Source organism: Filobasidium floriforme, assembly GCF_021052385.1.
Source record: "Filobasidium floriforme strain CBS 6241 chromosome Unknown HD553scaffold_3, whole genome shotgun sequence".
NCBI classification, from domain to species: Eukaryota; Fungi; Basidiomycota; class Tremellomycetes; order Filobasidiales; family Filobasidiaceae; genus Filobasidium; species Filobasidium floriforme.
Genome location: NW_025763624.1, coordinates 1,219,119 through 1,234,247, shown reverse-complemented (window position 1 = coordinate 1,234,247; position 15,129 = coordinate 1,219,119). Strand labels below are relative to the sequence as shown.

Here is a 15,129-nt window from a genome sequence, read left to right as displayed (position 1 = left end):
CGTGGATCGTGGATCCGTTACACAACTCCATTATTCATGCCATTCAGAGTCAGGCGATCAGGCTCGAAAGGAACTGACCCCTGACCCCTGATCCCTGGCCGTTGTACTCTCCGCAGCGCACACATCAGAGACATCGCATCACAAATCACAGACGCGACAATCGATCCAAAGGAACCCCTAGCCCACACCATTCATCCCTTTCTCATCTTTTTTCGTTTCTTTTGGGGTTTCTGTGTGGTGTTTCCGCTGCGCCAAGCTGTAAAGGCCGTGCAAGACCCCTCCTTTGATCAAACTTGCCTGGCTCGACTCGCCTTCCTTCCCTGCCCTCTCCCTGTCGAGCCTGTCGAGCTGTCGAGTTGATTGACGCTCATTCTTCGGGTATTTACGCTATTGGCTCTACCTACTCCGGGATCGGATCGGGGGTTCGATCCACCAGCTGCGGGGATGGATCTCTTCGCAGTCCAAATCCGATCCTTGGATTGTAGTCAGTCGTAGTCCAAACGAGGGGTGAACAAGGTCGTCCATGTGGAATAAATGCGGTGTTGCTGCGAAAAAACACAGTAAGATCAACGGACTTGGGGGACAAGGGAGTCGGAGGAAGGGGATGGCTGCGAAGATATATATAATAACCCAGGGAAAGAGAGAAAGAGAAAGAACCTTGCCACCTCGCCACCTCGTGGGTAAGGAATTTCGTGTCATTCCACTCGTTGAAGACAATCGGAAGCGTCAATTCATACTTTCGGACATACACCAACGAGCCAACGATCGACATCATCCCGCATCACTACCAGCTACATATCACCTCGACCACCCTACCTCCATCGAGATCCCCCTTCTTCACGAACGAACCCTTTTGAAGATACACCGAATTTGACGCAAACATGGGGTTCCTCGATAAACTGATCAGCAAGCTGGACGACGACAACGCCGCCAAACCCGTCGATCCTCATGCTGGGGGGTACCAGCAGCAACAAGGGTACCAGCCTCAAGCTCAAGTTCAAGGTGCGCCCCAGGGGATGTATGGAGGAGGAGATCAGTACGGTGGGCAAGGACAAGGACAGGGATACGGACAGATTCAAGGACAAGGGCATGGGTATGGTGGAGGATATGATCAAGGTCAAGGTCAAGGACAGCCGGGGTACGGACATGCGGCGGGGTATCATCAGGGGAGAGGTGGAGCTGGTTATATGGATATGGGAGCTCAAGGACAAGGGTATTCGGATCGTAAGTCGAGAGAGATTTACCCAAGTGCTGGGTAGTTCGGAGCTAACTTCGAGATCGAACCTTCCCATCGTCGGTATACCTCTTCGACCTCGTATCTTTCCTGCTTCGCCACCACCTCCACCTCCCACTCGTACCACACCGCACCCTCAACCTTCAACATTCACATCCAACCATCTACCCATCGCCTCCGTCAACGCTACGGCAACTCCTACCGCCACAACACAGCCAACCTGGAATCCCAGATCCGTTCTCGGACCGCAACCTCCCTCTCGCAGACATTCTCCACCCAGCTCTATCAGGCCGAACAGAACCTCGCGCACGTACCGACTTTTGACTTGGAACAGAGGGTCAGGTTGGAGACCGAGGTCAAGATCTTGAAGGCGAGTTTCAGGGTTCTTATGGTTTCGAGTTTAGGAAGAAGAACTCGCGCTTGGCCAAAAAAGAGAAAAAGCAAAAAGCTGATCTAGCGCTCTATATCAACTTGCAGGCCGTCGTAGGTCTCTGTCAAGGATTCGGAGCGATCACTACCGGTGGGCCCACTTCGGACGCCGGGTTAGGGGACGGCTTCAGGGGCATGCAGATCGGACAAGGGGGTGGGGTGATGATGACCCAAGACGCTCATGGGGGTTACGCTCAAGGGTGAGTCTTGGTCGTCGATCGGGGATTGTTTTGTCGAGACTGTGGACGTGATGGTGGTGAGATCGTTCGCTGACCTGCTTTTTGTCGCACCTTCGTCCCCGGTCTTTCTTTCCCCCTTGCTATGGTGCAATCAATGCGATGTGGTCTGTATCGTAGACCCATGGCGCACCCTACCGACAACAAGGACAAGGAGAAAGAGGACAAGAAGAATCTCATGTTCGTCGCCGCCGGAGCCGGAGCCGTCGGTCTCGGTGCGGGGTTGTTGCTTAGCGGGGAGGACGAAAGCGATAGGGAAGAGTATTACCAGGAGAGGAGGGCCGAGGAGGAGAGGGAGAGGGAGAGCGGGAGTGGAAGTGGGAGTAGCAGCGAGGATGAGGATTATGGTGGGGATGACGAGTGAGGCGGGGTCGGGTCGGCGTAGCGAGGGTTCTTCGCTTTCCCGCCTATGGGCCTTCTCCGTGCTTGCGCTTCTTCAACTAGAGTAGACGATGGCTTTAAACTAGTCTGACGAACGATGAACGAGTATACGATCAGATGTCATTTCCCCCTCTTTCAAGCTGCACGAAAGACCGGTGTGGTGACGTCTCTCTGCATAACGATAGATAGCGAAGAGAGTCCTGCCCTAAACCATGTACATACGTCCACTGTAGCCTGTAGCCTGTAAATGCTGGGTCCTCTAGTGCGCCAAAACCCCCTTGGTGCTCGGAACGTCGTTCCCGCCCGTCCGCTCGATAGCCTGTCGGATAGCCAGAGCCAGGGCCTTGAAAGCGGACTCGGCGCTGTATAAGTTCACGTTTACATCGTAAGTCATTGAAGAGAAAAGAGGGGGAGGGTGGAATAGGTTCAAACGGGATGAAGCCGATCATCAGCTCGTATTCGGAAAAAATCACGTCTGACACCGGATGGAAAGGGAAATCGGGAGCCGTGCCCGGTGTTATGCTGTGTTCACTCAACTTACATGTGATGGTTGTTCTTCCCCCTGATCGAGTCTACGTGCAGCGTGACCCCGGCGGCGAAAGCGAAGGATTCGAGCAGGTGGTGGATCATCTCGGTGGAGACTTTGTGGTTCGGGTCCCGGATTATATACGAAAGACAGCGTGTTTATACAGAACGAGGTTAAACAGAGTCAACGCAGGTATATGTGTGAGAAGTGAGGGCGGTCAGTGCCAAGATGCATCAAGCAGACGAGTGAAGGGGGGAGAGAGCAGAGGTTTAGGCTCACGATCACCGATCTTTTCCCGGGTAAAAGGTAGGTCCGAGACGAAGTACGGTCGGGAAGAGATATCGATGACGGCCCTGGACAATGCCTACATGTCGATCGAAGGCACAAATCAACAAACGAAGGTACAGTCTCGAGTCAGCCTTGTATACCCGGATCAAGAATGCCGTAGATTCAAATCCGATTGCGATTCCGATCGAGCCTCGCGACTCACCTCGTCCAACGGGGCATAAGCGCTCCCGTACCTCCTGATCCCCCTTCGCTCACCCAGAGCCTTCTTGAACGCCTCTCCGAGGGCCAGAGCGCAGTCTTCGGCCGTATGGTGGTCGTCAATGTGAAGATCCCCCTTGCACTGCAGGTCGAGCGACATCTGACCGTGCTTGGCGAGCGCGGTGAACATCTAGATTTCGGCGGACAAGGTACGTTTTCACATCAGTTCATTTCCACTTGAAGAAAGATTCAATCTCGAGGTGTAGAGGGACTTGCGTGATCGAGGAAACCGATACCGGTAGAGACGTTGATCTCTTGCTTGTGGACGCCCGGTACGACGTCGAGCGTGAGGGTACACTTGATGCTCGTCTCCGAGGTCTCTCGCGAGACGGTGGCGGTTCGGATGGCAAGATCGGAGGACATTTTGGTGGTAGGTCGAGGTTTGAGGTGTAAGTTTATAGGTCTTCAGACGCGTCTGACGGGGGAGAAGGCTGTAGCTGTAATGTAATTGAAGTCGAGGATGTTGAGCCGAGAGATCTCTGAACTTTCGTTGAGGCGTTCATAACGCATAACACGCAACATCTCTCTCGTCATCCAAGCTCGTTTATGCGTTATTGCCATTCCAGACACAGACCCGGACGATGATCAAGCAAAGAGATCAAGCTAGAGAGAGATAATCAGACACCCCGAGAAACACGAGATACATCTACCTTTCTATCTTATACATAACATACAGACTTATCAGCCTACCTCGCCTCGCCATGTCATCTTCGAACCTCTTGACGATCGACTCGCCGGAACAGTTCAAGGACGTCCTCTCCCGCGACCTGAACAAGGTCTCGGTGCTCGATTTCTGGGCGACATGGGCGCAGCCTTGTGAGAAGATGAACGAGGTCGTCAAGGAGGCGAGCGAAAAGTACAAGGACGTTTTGTTCCTCATGGTGAGCGTCGTAGAGTCTGATCGGGGAGTGATGGGGTAGCGTCGTGAAGAGGCGACGCTGATGATCTCGTTCTCCGTCGTTCTAGATCGAGGCGGATGTGCAGGACGAGATTGCCGATTCGTTTGATATCGAGGAAGTGCCCACTTTCCTCATCCTCAGGGTGAGTTGTCTGGTTCTCAACTAACTACCATCACAAGTGTCTATATCTGATCATAACCCATCCACACCTCGACACAGGGACACACTCTCCTCGCCCGACATGCCGGTTCGAACGCTCCCCTCCTCCTTCAACTCATCGAACAACACTCTTCATCTTCCAACTCGATCCCCACACCATTGAGCTCTACCACGAAATCTCCTATCGCACCTCCTACCTCTGTCCCGGACGCCTCATCCACTTCGAACTCGAACTCGATCCCGCCTTATGGGACCGAGACGGACGAACAGCTCGAAGCCCGTTGTACCACGCTGATGAACCGACACAAGGTCGTCTTGTTCATGAAAGGGAACCCCAGCGCGCCCAAGTGCGGGTTCAGTAGACAGATCGTCGGGTTGTTAAGGGAACGGGGGGTCGAGTTCGCTTGGTATGATATCCTCAGCGATCAGGCTGTCAGGGAGGGATTGAAGAAGATGAACGATTGGCCGAGTGAGTCCTTGGTCTTCGTCTTGGTCTTTCTCGATGGAGATCCGTGGAGGGTGAACGGACCGCTGATACGTCGATCGACCTGGTCTCGCCTTTTTTTGACAGCGTTCCCTCAAGTGATCCTCAACGGCGAGCTGATCGGCGGATTGGACATCTTCAAGGATTCGCTGGAGAGTGGAGAATGGGACGAGATGTACAACTCTACCGATTGAGCCCCCGAGGATGGATGGATGGGGCTAGCGTGGCGGCTTATGTGTATGTCGTTCGATGACGGGAGGGGGGGTGTGCGGTCGATGCAAGCGATAGAATCTAGAGCGTATGGTCCGTAAACGCGCTCTTCGTGATGTTTTCCGGTGTGACGGTGTGGGAGCTCCCCGTCGGTACTTGTTGTACTTGTGTCTGCGGGGATGCTTACGATTTGAAGCGTACTGAAGGCTGGAAAGGAAGCCCTCCCTCGGTAGACTGTACGTGAGATTGCCCCCGTAGAGGTCGAGTCGATTTCGCATATGCGTTGTTCTGAGATATGCGACCACCTCGTCTGTATATCGGGGGTTGACTGAATCATCTCCATCAATCTTCATCATCATATCATCATCATGATTTTCATCTTCGTCACGATCATATCACACGCCTTTGCCACTACTACTATACATCAACTACTACTTACTACCGTTCCCTCACCTATCTGAGCATTCGATCGTCCTCGTCCCTACCTCTCCGACCATCACATCGCCATCGTCTAGGCTGATTCGGCGGCAGATCACTCGGATTGTCAACTCGTTCAGTCCATCGTCATCCATTCTCATCACCTGAACCCCCTTTCGATTCAAACGACCTCGAAAAGGAATGACAGGTACCAGTACCAACATGGAATTCACCATGGAATCCTGGGTCAAGGAGATCGTCGCTTTGGAGAAAGGAGGAGACGACGAGGACTTTCCGGCTTGGAAAGAGAAGATGTTCCAGTTGTCCAACCCGACAGCTATGGGAGATCCTCCCGACAAAATCTTGAAGCGGCTCAACACAGCGCGGCTCTACATGAGCAGAGACGACTGCGTAAGCTCAGGCAACAAGTCTGATCTTTCTCACTGCTGACCTGAACTTATCCACCCATCAGATCGTACGCGACCACATAGTCAAGTGGCTTACGAACAAGCGAGATGTCACACCGGAAGCAGCGTTACCGACATGGCTGCACGCCCTCCTTAGGCTCATGAACGACGACGACGTCTGTGAGCTTTTACCTCCCACCGAGACCGCCGCGATCAAGATCGAGATCGATATCGACATCGTGCGAACGGTCCTGAACACACCTTTCGAAGACAAGAGATCGATCGAGCAGATCCTGGAAGCTGCCTGGACTGCCGCCATCACCACCTCTTCCGCCGCTTTAGGGGAGCCTAAACAGCGGCTTCTTCCCTTGGAGGAGGATTTTTCCAGGCCATACGTCGGTTCGGCCGATCAGATACTTCACGGGGTGCTCAGCGCTTTCAGTGCAAACAAGGAAAGCTATGCAGCCGTATTTCCTATACTACAGAGCTCTGGCGTGGGGAAGACTCGCACGGTCGTCAAGCTGACCGACCACGCTCCCGGTATCCTGCTATGCATCAGGGAGCCTGAGGCTCCGAACTGGTTTTCTTCCTTGCCCGAGCAAGACAAGCCTATCTACGAATTTCTCAAACTCCCGTATCCAACCACGCCGAAAGCGCTGGCTAAGAAACGCGAATCTCGGTGGATCGAGTGGAGCAAGCACCTTCGATTCGCATCGTTACTGGCAGCGACGGTTCGGCTGTTCCGAGAGCGTTTCAACGAAACTGTGAAAACATTGAAGATATCTGCGGCCAAACCGAACAATTACGAGTGGTCTCGGATCGTCGAGCGACTGCGCTCCGAGTTCACTGACGGCATCGTTGCTGGCTATCGCAGCCCCACTTCCACCTCCCATACTAATCCAAAGCTAGATGAGTCTTCGAACATGTCTGAAACCTCGAAGGTCGCCTCACCGAGTCGGTCATCGTTGATCAGAAGCATCGCCATGCTCGCACAGGAGTTCGAAGCGGGCAGCGGAAAGTTTGGATACATCGAGCCTCCTGCCGAAGTCTACTTCAACGCAGGAGAAGCCCATTTTCGCATTTCGGTCATGAGAGCGCTCGCGCCTTTAGTCGCGAGTATCGAGGAGAATCTTGAAGCGACTTCCGCTTCCGAGCCTTTCCGCTATTTCCACGTAGCTTTGGACGAGTTCGATGGCTTCTCGGATCTGCTCACCCCTGCCTCACGGGTGATGAGCCTTTTGACCGATTCTCCGTTGCGACTATTGCTTATAGGCATGAACACTAAACTAGCCCACGTGACGAGACCAACGGTCGTACCTTCCTCTTTCCGGATGACGACGGGCGAGAAACGTCCTTGCCAGCCGCACTTGGTGATCTCGCATGACATCCAACTTATACAGGAGGACACGTACCAACATTATCGCGCATTCCTTCAAGGAGAGAAGCAGCTTACGCACAGCGAGATGCTCGACCTGATACGCTACATGGGTCGACCCCTCTGGAATGGTAAGGTCTATCAAGCTGGACAGGGTGACGACTCGAGCGTTGCTGGTATAGGCTTGAGCCATGTTGTGAGGAAGATGGGCTGCAAGCCGGAAGCCGACGAGAATGAGATTCTGGCACTCGCAATGTCGCGTTTGCCTTTGCATGTTGTTGGGCTCCAAGGTCAGTATTTCCGTGCCCGAAAGATCAGATGGCGACTTGTTATCGATGGCCGTCTCATCGAGATGCTTTTTGCCTTCTTCCTATCAGGTTTGGAAAATACTGAAAGCTTTATTCAAACTCAAATTACGCAGCACCTCCGCTGTATCACCGGATTCGCCTCCCATGGAGATATCGTATACACCAATGTCCCTTCGGAACCCATCATGAGGTGCGCTCCACAATGCTTCCGAGCAGAAGATCATCAATTGAACACTTCACTTTAGTCTTGCAGCGGCCTGGCGACAACGGACACAACTGTACGGTTCACCGGGAGAATCTCTGAAGGCACCATTCTCTTACTGGAAAGCAGCCATTCACTCCATACGGAACAACCAGCAAACTGGCGTTCTTAATATAGGAGAGAACGGTGAGACGTACATCTGGTTGATCATGATGATCGCAATCGATGCAGTAGCAAGCCAGTTGCCGGTCGACCCTACGCGTCCTTCTCACCCTCAACAAGTGAACCTGATCAATCTGGGTTGTTTTCTCGATTCGCTCTATGGCAAGCATCCGCTTCCTCAGATATACGAAGAAAGGAAAGCGCAGTCATGGATCAACGTGACTCACTTCGTGCGGTTGGGTCGAAAATTCACCCGCGAAAAACCGTTGAGGAAGCGGCATCTCCTCGAATTATTTTCACGTGAAGCTGCAGCGGTCGGCATCAACAACCAAGGTGGCTGGGATATCCTCTTTGCAGCGTATCTCGGTGGGATCAAGAGGCCCGGTCCAAATGACAAGGTCGACCCTTCCAAGCTGTGGTTCGTGCTCGTCCAAATCAAGGTGGATGACAGAGTAGGATTGGCGGCTATGCAAAACATCGACTTTGCAAAGACCATCGATCCGGACCCCTCGGCTTTGAGCTTGTGTCTCTTCTTCAATCTGGCTTTACCCGACTGGACCGAATATCATGAGAAGGGCAATATGCTTAGCGTTTTCCTCGGCGGCAGGGCGGAAGACCGATTTCCCATGATCCGATTGTTTGATGAACCTACTCGCCAAGCCTTGAAAGGCTTCATAGGCTATGCTGCTACGGTCTCGAAGCCAAAAAACGTTGGGAAACCTCAAGCAGAGCTTGAATACCGTTTCAGGCTCGGTAGCTACGGCATGTTTGCCGATCAGTATGTGAATGCACATGCCGCACGACAAGCGGAAAATTAACGACTGCACAACTCTTCGCTTGCTACACCTTGCAGTACCTCTCAACCTAGCAGCTCGACCAAGGCTACACAGGATCAGGCCGCCAACACCGGCCAGACAGAGGCTGGTGAGGAGTCAGCCGAAGACGTAAAGATGACTGACAATTCGCGTAGCATCTCGGACGACGATTCTGCGATGTCTATGGAGGAGGACACTTCCGATGCTGAGTCGGTCATGGGATAGCACAGAGTGTAAGAATCGTCTTTATTGCAATCTGTGTCCATTGTGCTGATTGTTTGATCATGCACTAGTAGCATGCACAACGATGAATATACGAACGAGCAAGCCCAATCGACAATCACACTGGAGATATTCGTTGAAAGATCTCACTGGCCAGGCGACTCCGCTCGACACCATGAACTTTGCCCCATCGTCCAATATATCCTGCTTTCCCCTTACGCAACAAGACCTAGAAAAGAGATTCGTCAGAACAAAGACGGATAGCCACGCGGTTGGCGTTGAACATACTTTGATCACATGAGCCATCTCGTCGGCCTTGACAGCATGTAAAAGTTTACTGCTCATATCATCTCTATGTCCTATCGATACGATTTATCTTAGCAAGAAAAATGCAACGTTCAGTCAAGCCTTCTGGAACGTACCGAATTCTTGGCCTACACTGACCAGAGCTGCGATCCGGTTCCTGTCGGGCCATTGCATTTGCGCAAGGTCGTCCCGAATTTGGTCGACGCTGTCTTGATCGTGCGTGATGAACAAAGGCTTGATCGCGGTATGGACCGCTGACTTGGCTTGTTGTCGCTCTTGCGTCGTTTGCAAGACTCGATGCACGATCGTGCGATACTCGTCAGGACCGTCGATCCTATGGTCTGTCATCCCGTCTGCAATCTCGCCTTTGAGACGCGGGAAGAGGTAGGATCAAGGCTTGTCCAGAGCTTACCTTCTTGATCCAATTTCAGACCGAGGGAATATCCAGCCTCCTCCGCCCGCTCCATCTGGCCAATGATCTTCCTGCCATCCACGGCCGAGCTCGCTTTCATGGCGACATGTACCACCGGCAGGCCAGCTTCGGATTTATTGAATTCGCTCATCAACTTGTCGACCAGGACATCGACCGAGGACTGTTTCTCTTTATATCCCGCGTCGCCCGTGTGATCGCGGTCTTCACGGTCGATGTAGACGTCCAAACCGATGGTTTTCGACTTCTGAATTAACTCTCGGACGGCCTCGTAAGCGTCATCGAGGACGAAGACGTCCCGGATGTTCTGCCAGCCGTTGGATTGATCGATGGACCAGAGCCTCTCCCAGTCGCCTTCCCGAACCTTCAGACTTAGAGCTGATTGTCGGTTTTCTCGTAGAGGTGATGACAACAACGGCGAAGATGACGATGATACCGAAGACGACGACAACGCCTTGTCTCGTTCTTCGGTCAACCTTTCCGACCGACGCGTCAAGACCTCGGGATCAGGCAACAACCCAGAGAATCTGAACATGATCCCCAATCGACCCTCCTTCCTTGAGGTTTCGGACCCGGGGCCGGATCGACGTTCACTTTCACTTGCATGTTCATGTTTGTAATCTCGAGCGAGATCTACGACTCGGAAGATCTCGTCCTTGTAAGCGGTAGCTCGTGCCCGTCTGCTCTCTTCTTGCGCTTCGGATTCTTGTTCGGCATTTCGATCTCGATCTTGATCTTGATCGGGAGGTGAACTTGAACCTGAACTTGAACTTGCAACAAGCGGAGCAGGGCAGGGGAACGAGATGAGGGCTCCGATACCATGTTTCTCGTTGAGAGAGGTGGCTAGTTCGAAGACTTCTCGCAAGGTCTCGCCAGTGCCGAACTGGGGTTGTTGTTTTATGGGTTTGACGTCGGTTGGTAGTGCGGGACGGGGTTGCGATAGCGAATCAGATCAGATTAGGTCAGATCGAGGAAAAGAAAAACAGGATCCCGTTCGAGAGGGTTTGATTGGAGTGTAGTGATCATAACGATGGTGGTATTGAGGCTGCTGACCTGATGAGATGTTGCCAGAGCTGTCAAGCGCCGGGTGATCGGGGCCAGGAGAGACGATTCGTCGGGTTCGAAGATGGGAGTGATCGAGAGGTAGCTGAACGCCCTATCATACCGTCATCGACATATCACGCACAACATTAACAGAGGAGATGTTCAGCGACCGGGATGAATCTCTCCGACAGGGATTACGTCGACGGCGTTTCGTCAGACTCACAGGTAGCTCTTCACCAAGTCCCCAAACTTCATCGACTGCAAGAGGACGTCCGGATGCTCAGAGCGAGAATACTGAGGATATGCGGAGGCATCCCAGGCGAGCCACCCGAGGGAAGCCAGTATAGTCGAGGCTACGTAGATACCCGCCTTGTGACCGCGAGATCGTGAGCTACGAGGTCGGGCGCTGTTGAGAGGTAGAGGTGCATCGGTGTCTTTGTTGTGGTTGTGGTTGTTGCTGAGGTGACGAGCTTGTTGAGACAGGGTCTTGGGGACGTATCGTCCGGTGCGAGGTATTCGATGGCCGAACAACGGCCGCACGAGCGACATGTTCTCTATTGGATCTATTGTATGTGTGCTGCGATTCTATCGACTTGCAAAGGCAAAGAGGTGGTCAAGACTGCTCGCTGCTCGAAAGCATATCGACCTTGTTGGTCGTTGCCCAAAAAACCTATGAATTCCCCGGAGCGATCCACCCGGAAGAACCCGGTTCCGAGCCGATGGCACGCGTCGTTCATCCTTTCGGAGGAAGGGGCACGTGAGAGTGGCGCTGAGACTTTTCTTTCGGAATCAATCAGTCGGTCGATCCCTCGCCTTCCATGTCACAACAACGCAAGTGTTTCAGCATCGACGTCGATGGCGTTCGGCGGAATTGATGGCAGCCCCGGTACCCGAGACAGAAGCAGAAGAAAGGCGATGCCAAGCAAAGTTTCAGAGTGGTCACGATCGAAGGGTACGTTTTCTCGCCTGCGTGCAAGGAGGCCGAGACCCGGGACAAGAACCGAACGTCCAGAGGCGTTCACGACGATCTGAAACAGGGTGAACGATTCCTGTCAACACCCGAGTTAGAGTTGTTGTTGTGATGGGACTCTACGTCATACTAGCTACCAGGTAGGAACATGTCACACTAGAGGATATGCGACTTGAGCTGATGTGGTCTCCGACTGTGTCGAGCGCTCCGACGAAAAGCCCGTGAGATGGTACGAGCATGCCACTTACGTTGCAAGCCTGCGGCGGCTGTTTCGAGGAGCAGGCTGGCGGGCTCGATCGATCTGTCGTGCGCCAAAATGCCAGTGATATTTGATCGATGATGCCCTCCTGTCTGACCTTTTGGTTGCAACGTTCAATCGGATGATCCCTTCTGGGAAGTCATGGGCAATACAGCAGGGACGACGTGGTCCCAACCCGGTCTTCTTGTTTACGATCATGGATAGTATTGAAGGTATAAAGATGCGAGTCCACAAAGAAAAGAAAAAAACGCGTTCGACAAGAGAGTCCAATCCGCCCCGGCTACCCTGTCACACAAAAACTCTCCTTAACTATCTTCCTTCAACCCATTCATAACCCCTTCATCGACCGCCTCGACGGAAAAACAAACATCGCCCTTGACGAACCATCCGTGAAGATGTTAATGTTCCGCAACCCCTTCGCCACCTCCACCCTCGCTCTCGTTCTCGCTTTCGGATGGGCTACTCCTCTCCTCCACGTCAGGGCGCAAGAAGGCGTCTCGTACGTGATGAGTAACGATGGGACGCTACAATATCCTTGTGAGGGGGCTGCGCTGGCGGAGGTTTATTATCAGGACAAGTGTGAGTTTTGGTCTCGCGATGAGTGGTTCGTGGTCTTCGACGAACGGGCTGACTTACTCTGTCTCATGTTGGTTTTCTGTTGGGTTGTTTCGATGCGGATCATTGCCACCAAATCGGTTACGTATTATGGACGCGTATGGACCCCACAGGCGCGCCTCAGACGACGGATGGAAAGAAGTTACACAAGGTCGAAGTCTTGACGGATTATCTGTCGAGCAGGGACGATTTTAAGCTTCATCTCAAGTGCTAGTACGTCGTGCTCCGCATAATATTCCCCCCTACCCGCATGGACTTCTGCTGCGCTGTAGATACACAGGCTCCGATTCTGACGAAACCTTTCAATTTACTGCGAATGAGGATAGTTATGATAACGACGATAACAGCTTTTGCGACTATATCGCCGACAAGCTCACCCCTGTACGTTGTTCCCCACTTGTATTCTCCCCTTTCTGTCAACCCTCCTTTTTCCTGCTTTTCGTAGCTGACTTCGCCATACGTTTGTATTCGTACAGGACTGTACTCTGTTCGACTCGAGCATCTTGGGTGACAAGTGTCAGAAGCTCGTCAATATCGCTTTTCATGGAGCTGGGTGGACTCCTCCACCGCAACCTTCAGGGACGGTCATACAGAAGGACGGATTCGGTGGGTCTCAGTCTATGTCGATAGGTTAGAGTCGCTCAGTGAGGCTGATCTTGTTTTTGGGTCTGTTTTAGTGGTACCGCGTTACGTCTGCCCGACCCATATCGATGCCATCTCGTCGGTGCTTACCAAGCTGGTCGGAGGTCTGGATTTGATCCGTGAGTACCCAGATGGATTGTGTGACCGGTTACACGAGAGGCTGATTTGATTTCTGCGAGACGTTCTCAGGGCCTTATGTATGCAAATTTAAAGGATTCGAATGCATCACCTTCGAGGTGAGCTTTTCTAGAGCATTCTTGTCTCGGCCACAAGGTACGCTCGCGCTAACCAAACGTTCGGCTCTAATTTCAGGACGGCAAACCCTCTTTGAGCAACAACCCCCTTTGCCCTGCGCAACTCTGCCCTAACCATTTCACGAACGACCTTACCCGTCGTCGTCTGCAACCCCCTGCTATTGCCGCGCGTCAGGTCGATACGGCGGCGCTGAGGCGGAGGGCGATGGCTGCTCGACCATCTCGAGGGGGGTCTCCAAGGAGATTGGCTCGGGATGAACAGTGAGGGGGAACTACACTCGCGGACGAGGGAGGGAACGAATTCTTTTCTTATAGATGAAGATAATTAGATGAGGCGATAGACATGGACCCATAATATAGATTCCGACCACGATAGACTAATAGACTTTCTTTATGTATTTCTACCATCACGTGTATCATATACGTCATTCGTGCCTGCATATCCTTCTTTAGATTTCCACCTTGTATTGTGGAACATCAAACGGCATGGTGCGGGCGGATATATGTGACATCTGCCGGATTGATCAAGGAAGTGGCAGACGAAAGTTCAGGTTGAATCTGCGCAGGGGACGCCTGACTCCTGGATATCATTTCATTTCTTGAAGCAGCCCAGTGAACCATCTTCTGGAGGCCGAGTCATTTGAAGGTGTCCTTGGGCAAGCATTGAGTCACAGCTTTGATTGTGATGTCAGTAAGTGTTACTGGTGAAGCTTCGTATTGAAGGAACAAGTGATTGTTGGGTTGGAGAAGGTTTTTGACTTCCTCATTCCCGCTTTGAAATTCCAGTGTAGTGTAGATTCTCTTATTCAAATCGGCTGCAAGCGCAAAACTTGGAGTTCAGAGGGTTGGGAGGACTGATGACTTGCGACGGAACAGGCACTATGACAAGAGAATGAAAAAGTCCCCGGAGAAGCTCTACACCGGCTATTACGCATGGGCCGGCCCCTACTTTGGGATTCTGCATGCTTTCGCCCACACTCATCACGGCCCGTAGATGATCACTGGGACTATCAGTTCCCCACATCCATCTCGACAACTCGTTACTCACACGTCCTTACAAACCCACTTAGATCACGTCTTCTGACGGGTTGTGACCAAGAGGAATTGGCCGTCTGTTTCTCAACTACGATTGAACCTCGTCCTGCGATCAGAGCTTCAAGGGCGGATTGCCAACACCACAATGAGGAAGACGCTGCTGAACCGACACACTCATCCGCGATTATTTGCAGCCTCTCTCGATCCTTTGCAGTACAGTTAGCTTGTTCACTCGCCTAACATTAACCGATCTTAGGGACATCAAGAAGAGCTGCAGAAGCAACCTTCACTGAGCACGCTCGATAAAGCGCGACGCGGAAGTATGCGAGGTTGACGTCCGACGATCTTTGAAAAGTATCAGTATGAACGGATCAATCTGGATATCGAATCCAGGTCTTGACTGTGGTGAATGGTCAGCTACTTCCGTGGTAAAAGGTCTGGTAGTGATGGCGCACGAGCGGACAGAAAAGACAAGCCTGTTCGAAGACATGAACGGATTCCATCCATGTCGAGGGCAAGACCGATCAACGGCCTGAGTCGTGGTCAGACCGCTGGATCCATC

General features: G+C 52.5%; 5 protein-coding genes across 5 annotated transcripts; 3 read left to right on the top strand and 2 right to left on the bottom strand.

The window, feature by feature from the left end:
* Window positions 1–2,226: 2,226 nt before the first annotated feature.
* HD553DRAFT_164988 (imidazoleglycerol phosphate dehydratase) lies at window positions 2,227–3,775 on the bottom strand. Its single transcript, XM_046176851.1, has 5 exons — window positions 3,569–3,775; window positions 3,297–3,482; window positions 3,086–3,170; window positions 2,822–2,921; window positions 2,227–2,642 (listed from the first exon to the last, which is right to left on the bottom strand). Exons 1-5 carry the CDS (start codon window positions 3,713–3,715, stop codon window positions 2,540–2,542), a joined length of 621 nt encoding a protein of 206 aa, XP_046039407.1. The 5' UTR covers window positions 3,716–3,775; the 3' UTR covers window positions 2,227–2,539.
* A 278-nt stretch (window positions 3,776–4,053) lies between these two features.
* HD553DRAFT_327933 (thioredoxin-like protein) lies at window positions 4,054–5,088 on the top strand (the record flags this gene model as incomplete). The annotated part of the gene is made up of 4 exons (XM_046181844.1): window positions 4,054–4,233; window positions 4,319–4,393; window positions 4,471–4,879; window positions 4,982–5,088. The coding sequence occupies 4 exons, from the start codon at window positions 4,054–4,056 to the stop codon at window positions 5,086–5,088; spliced, it is 771 nt and encodes a 256-aa protein (XP_046039406.1).
* A 655-nt stretch (window positions 5,089–5,743) lies between these two features.
* HD553DRAFT_339577 (uncharacterized protein) lies at window positions 5,744–9,015 on the top strand (the record flags this gene model as incomplete). The annotated part of the gene is made up of 5 exons (XM_046182457.1): window positions 5,744–5,932; window positions 5,994–7,593; window positions 7,681–7,801; window positions 7,857–8,753; window positions 8,829–9,015. 5 exons carry the CDS (start codon window positions 5,744–5,746, stop codon window positions 9,013–9,015), a joined length of 2,994 nt encoding a protein of 997 aa, XP_046039405.1.
* Window positions 9,016–9,130: 115 nt separating this feature from the next.
* Window positions 9,131–11,341, bottom strand: HD553DRAFT_339576 (uncharacterized protein; the record flags this gene model as incomplete). The annotated part of the gene is made up of 6 exons (XM_046182456.1): window positions 9,131–9,241; window positions 9,301–9,371; window positions 9,435–9,671; window positions 9,731–10,631; window positions 10,802–10,904; window positions 11,016–11,341. The coding sequence occupies 6 exons, from the start codon at window positions 11,339–11,341 to the stop codon at window positions 9,131–9,133; spliced, it is 1,749 nt and encodes a 582-aa protein (XP_046039404.1).
* A 1,075-nt stretch (window positions 11,342–12,416) lies between these two features.
* Window positions 12,417–14,390, top strand: HD553DRAFT_322163 (uncharacterized protein; the record flags this gene model as incomplete). The annotated part of the gene is made up of 8 exons (XM_046181273.1): window positions 12,417–12,600; window positions 12,917–13,017; window positions 13,113–13,242; window positions 13,314–13,397; window positions 13,468–13,514; window positions 13,591–13,793; window positions 14,141–14,223; window positions 14,329–14,390. 8 exons carry the CDS (start codon window positions 12,417–12,419, stop codon window positions 14,388–14,390), a joined length of 894 nt encoding a protein of 297 aa, XP_046039403.1.
* Window positions 14,391–15,129: the final 739 nt, after the last annotated feature.

Bases quoted from the DNA above. Each gene is read 5' to 3' on its own strand.
- HD553DRAFT_164988 (XM_046176851.1), bottom strand. From the start codon at position 3,715: ATGTCCTCCGATCTTGCCATCCGAACCGCCACCGTCTCGCGAGAGACC. The intron at 2,922-3,085 runs GTGAGCCTAAAC...CGAACCACAAAG, and splicing joins CCGGGAAAAGATCGGTGATC to TCTCCACCGAGATGATCCAC. The intron at 2,643-2,821 runs GTAAGTTGAGTG...GAACTTATACAG, and splicing joins GGGAAGAACAACCATCACAT to CGCCGAGTCCGCTTTCAAGG.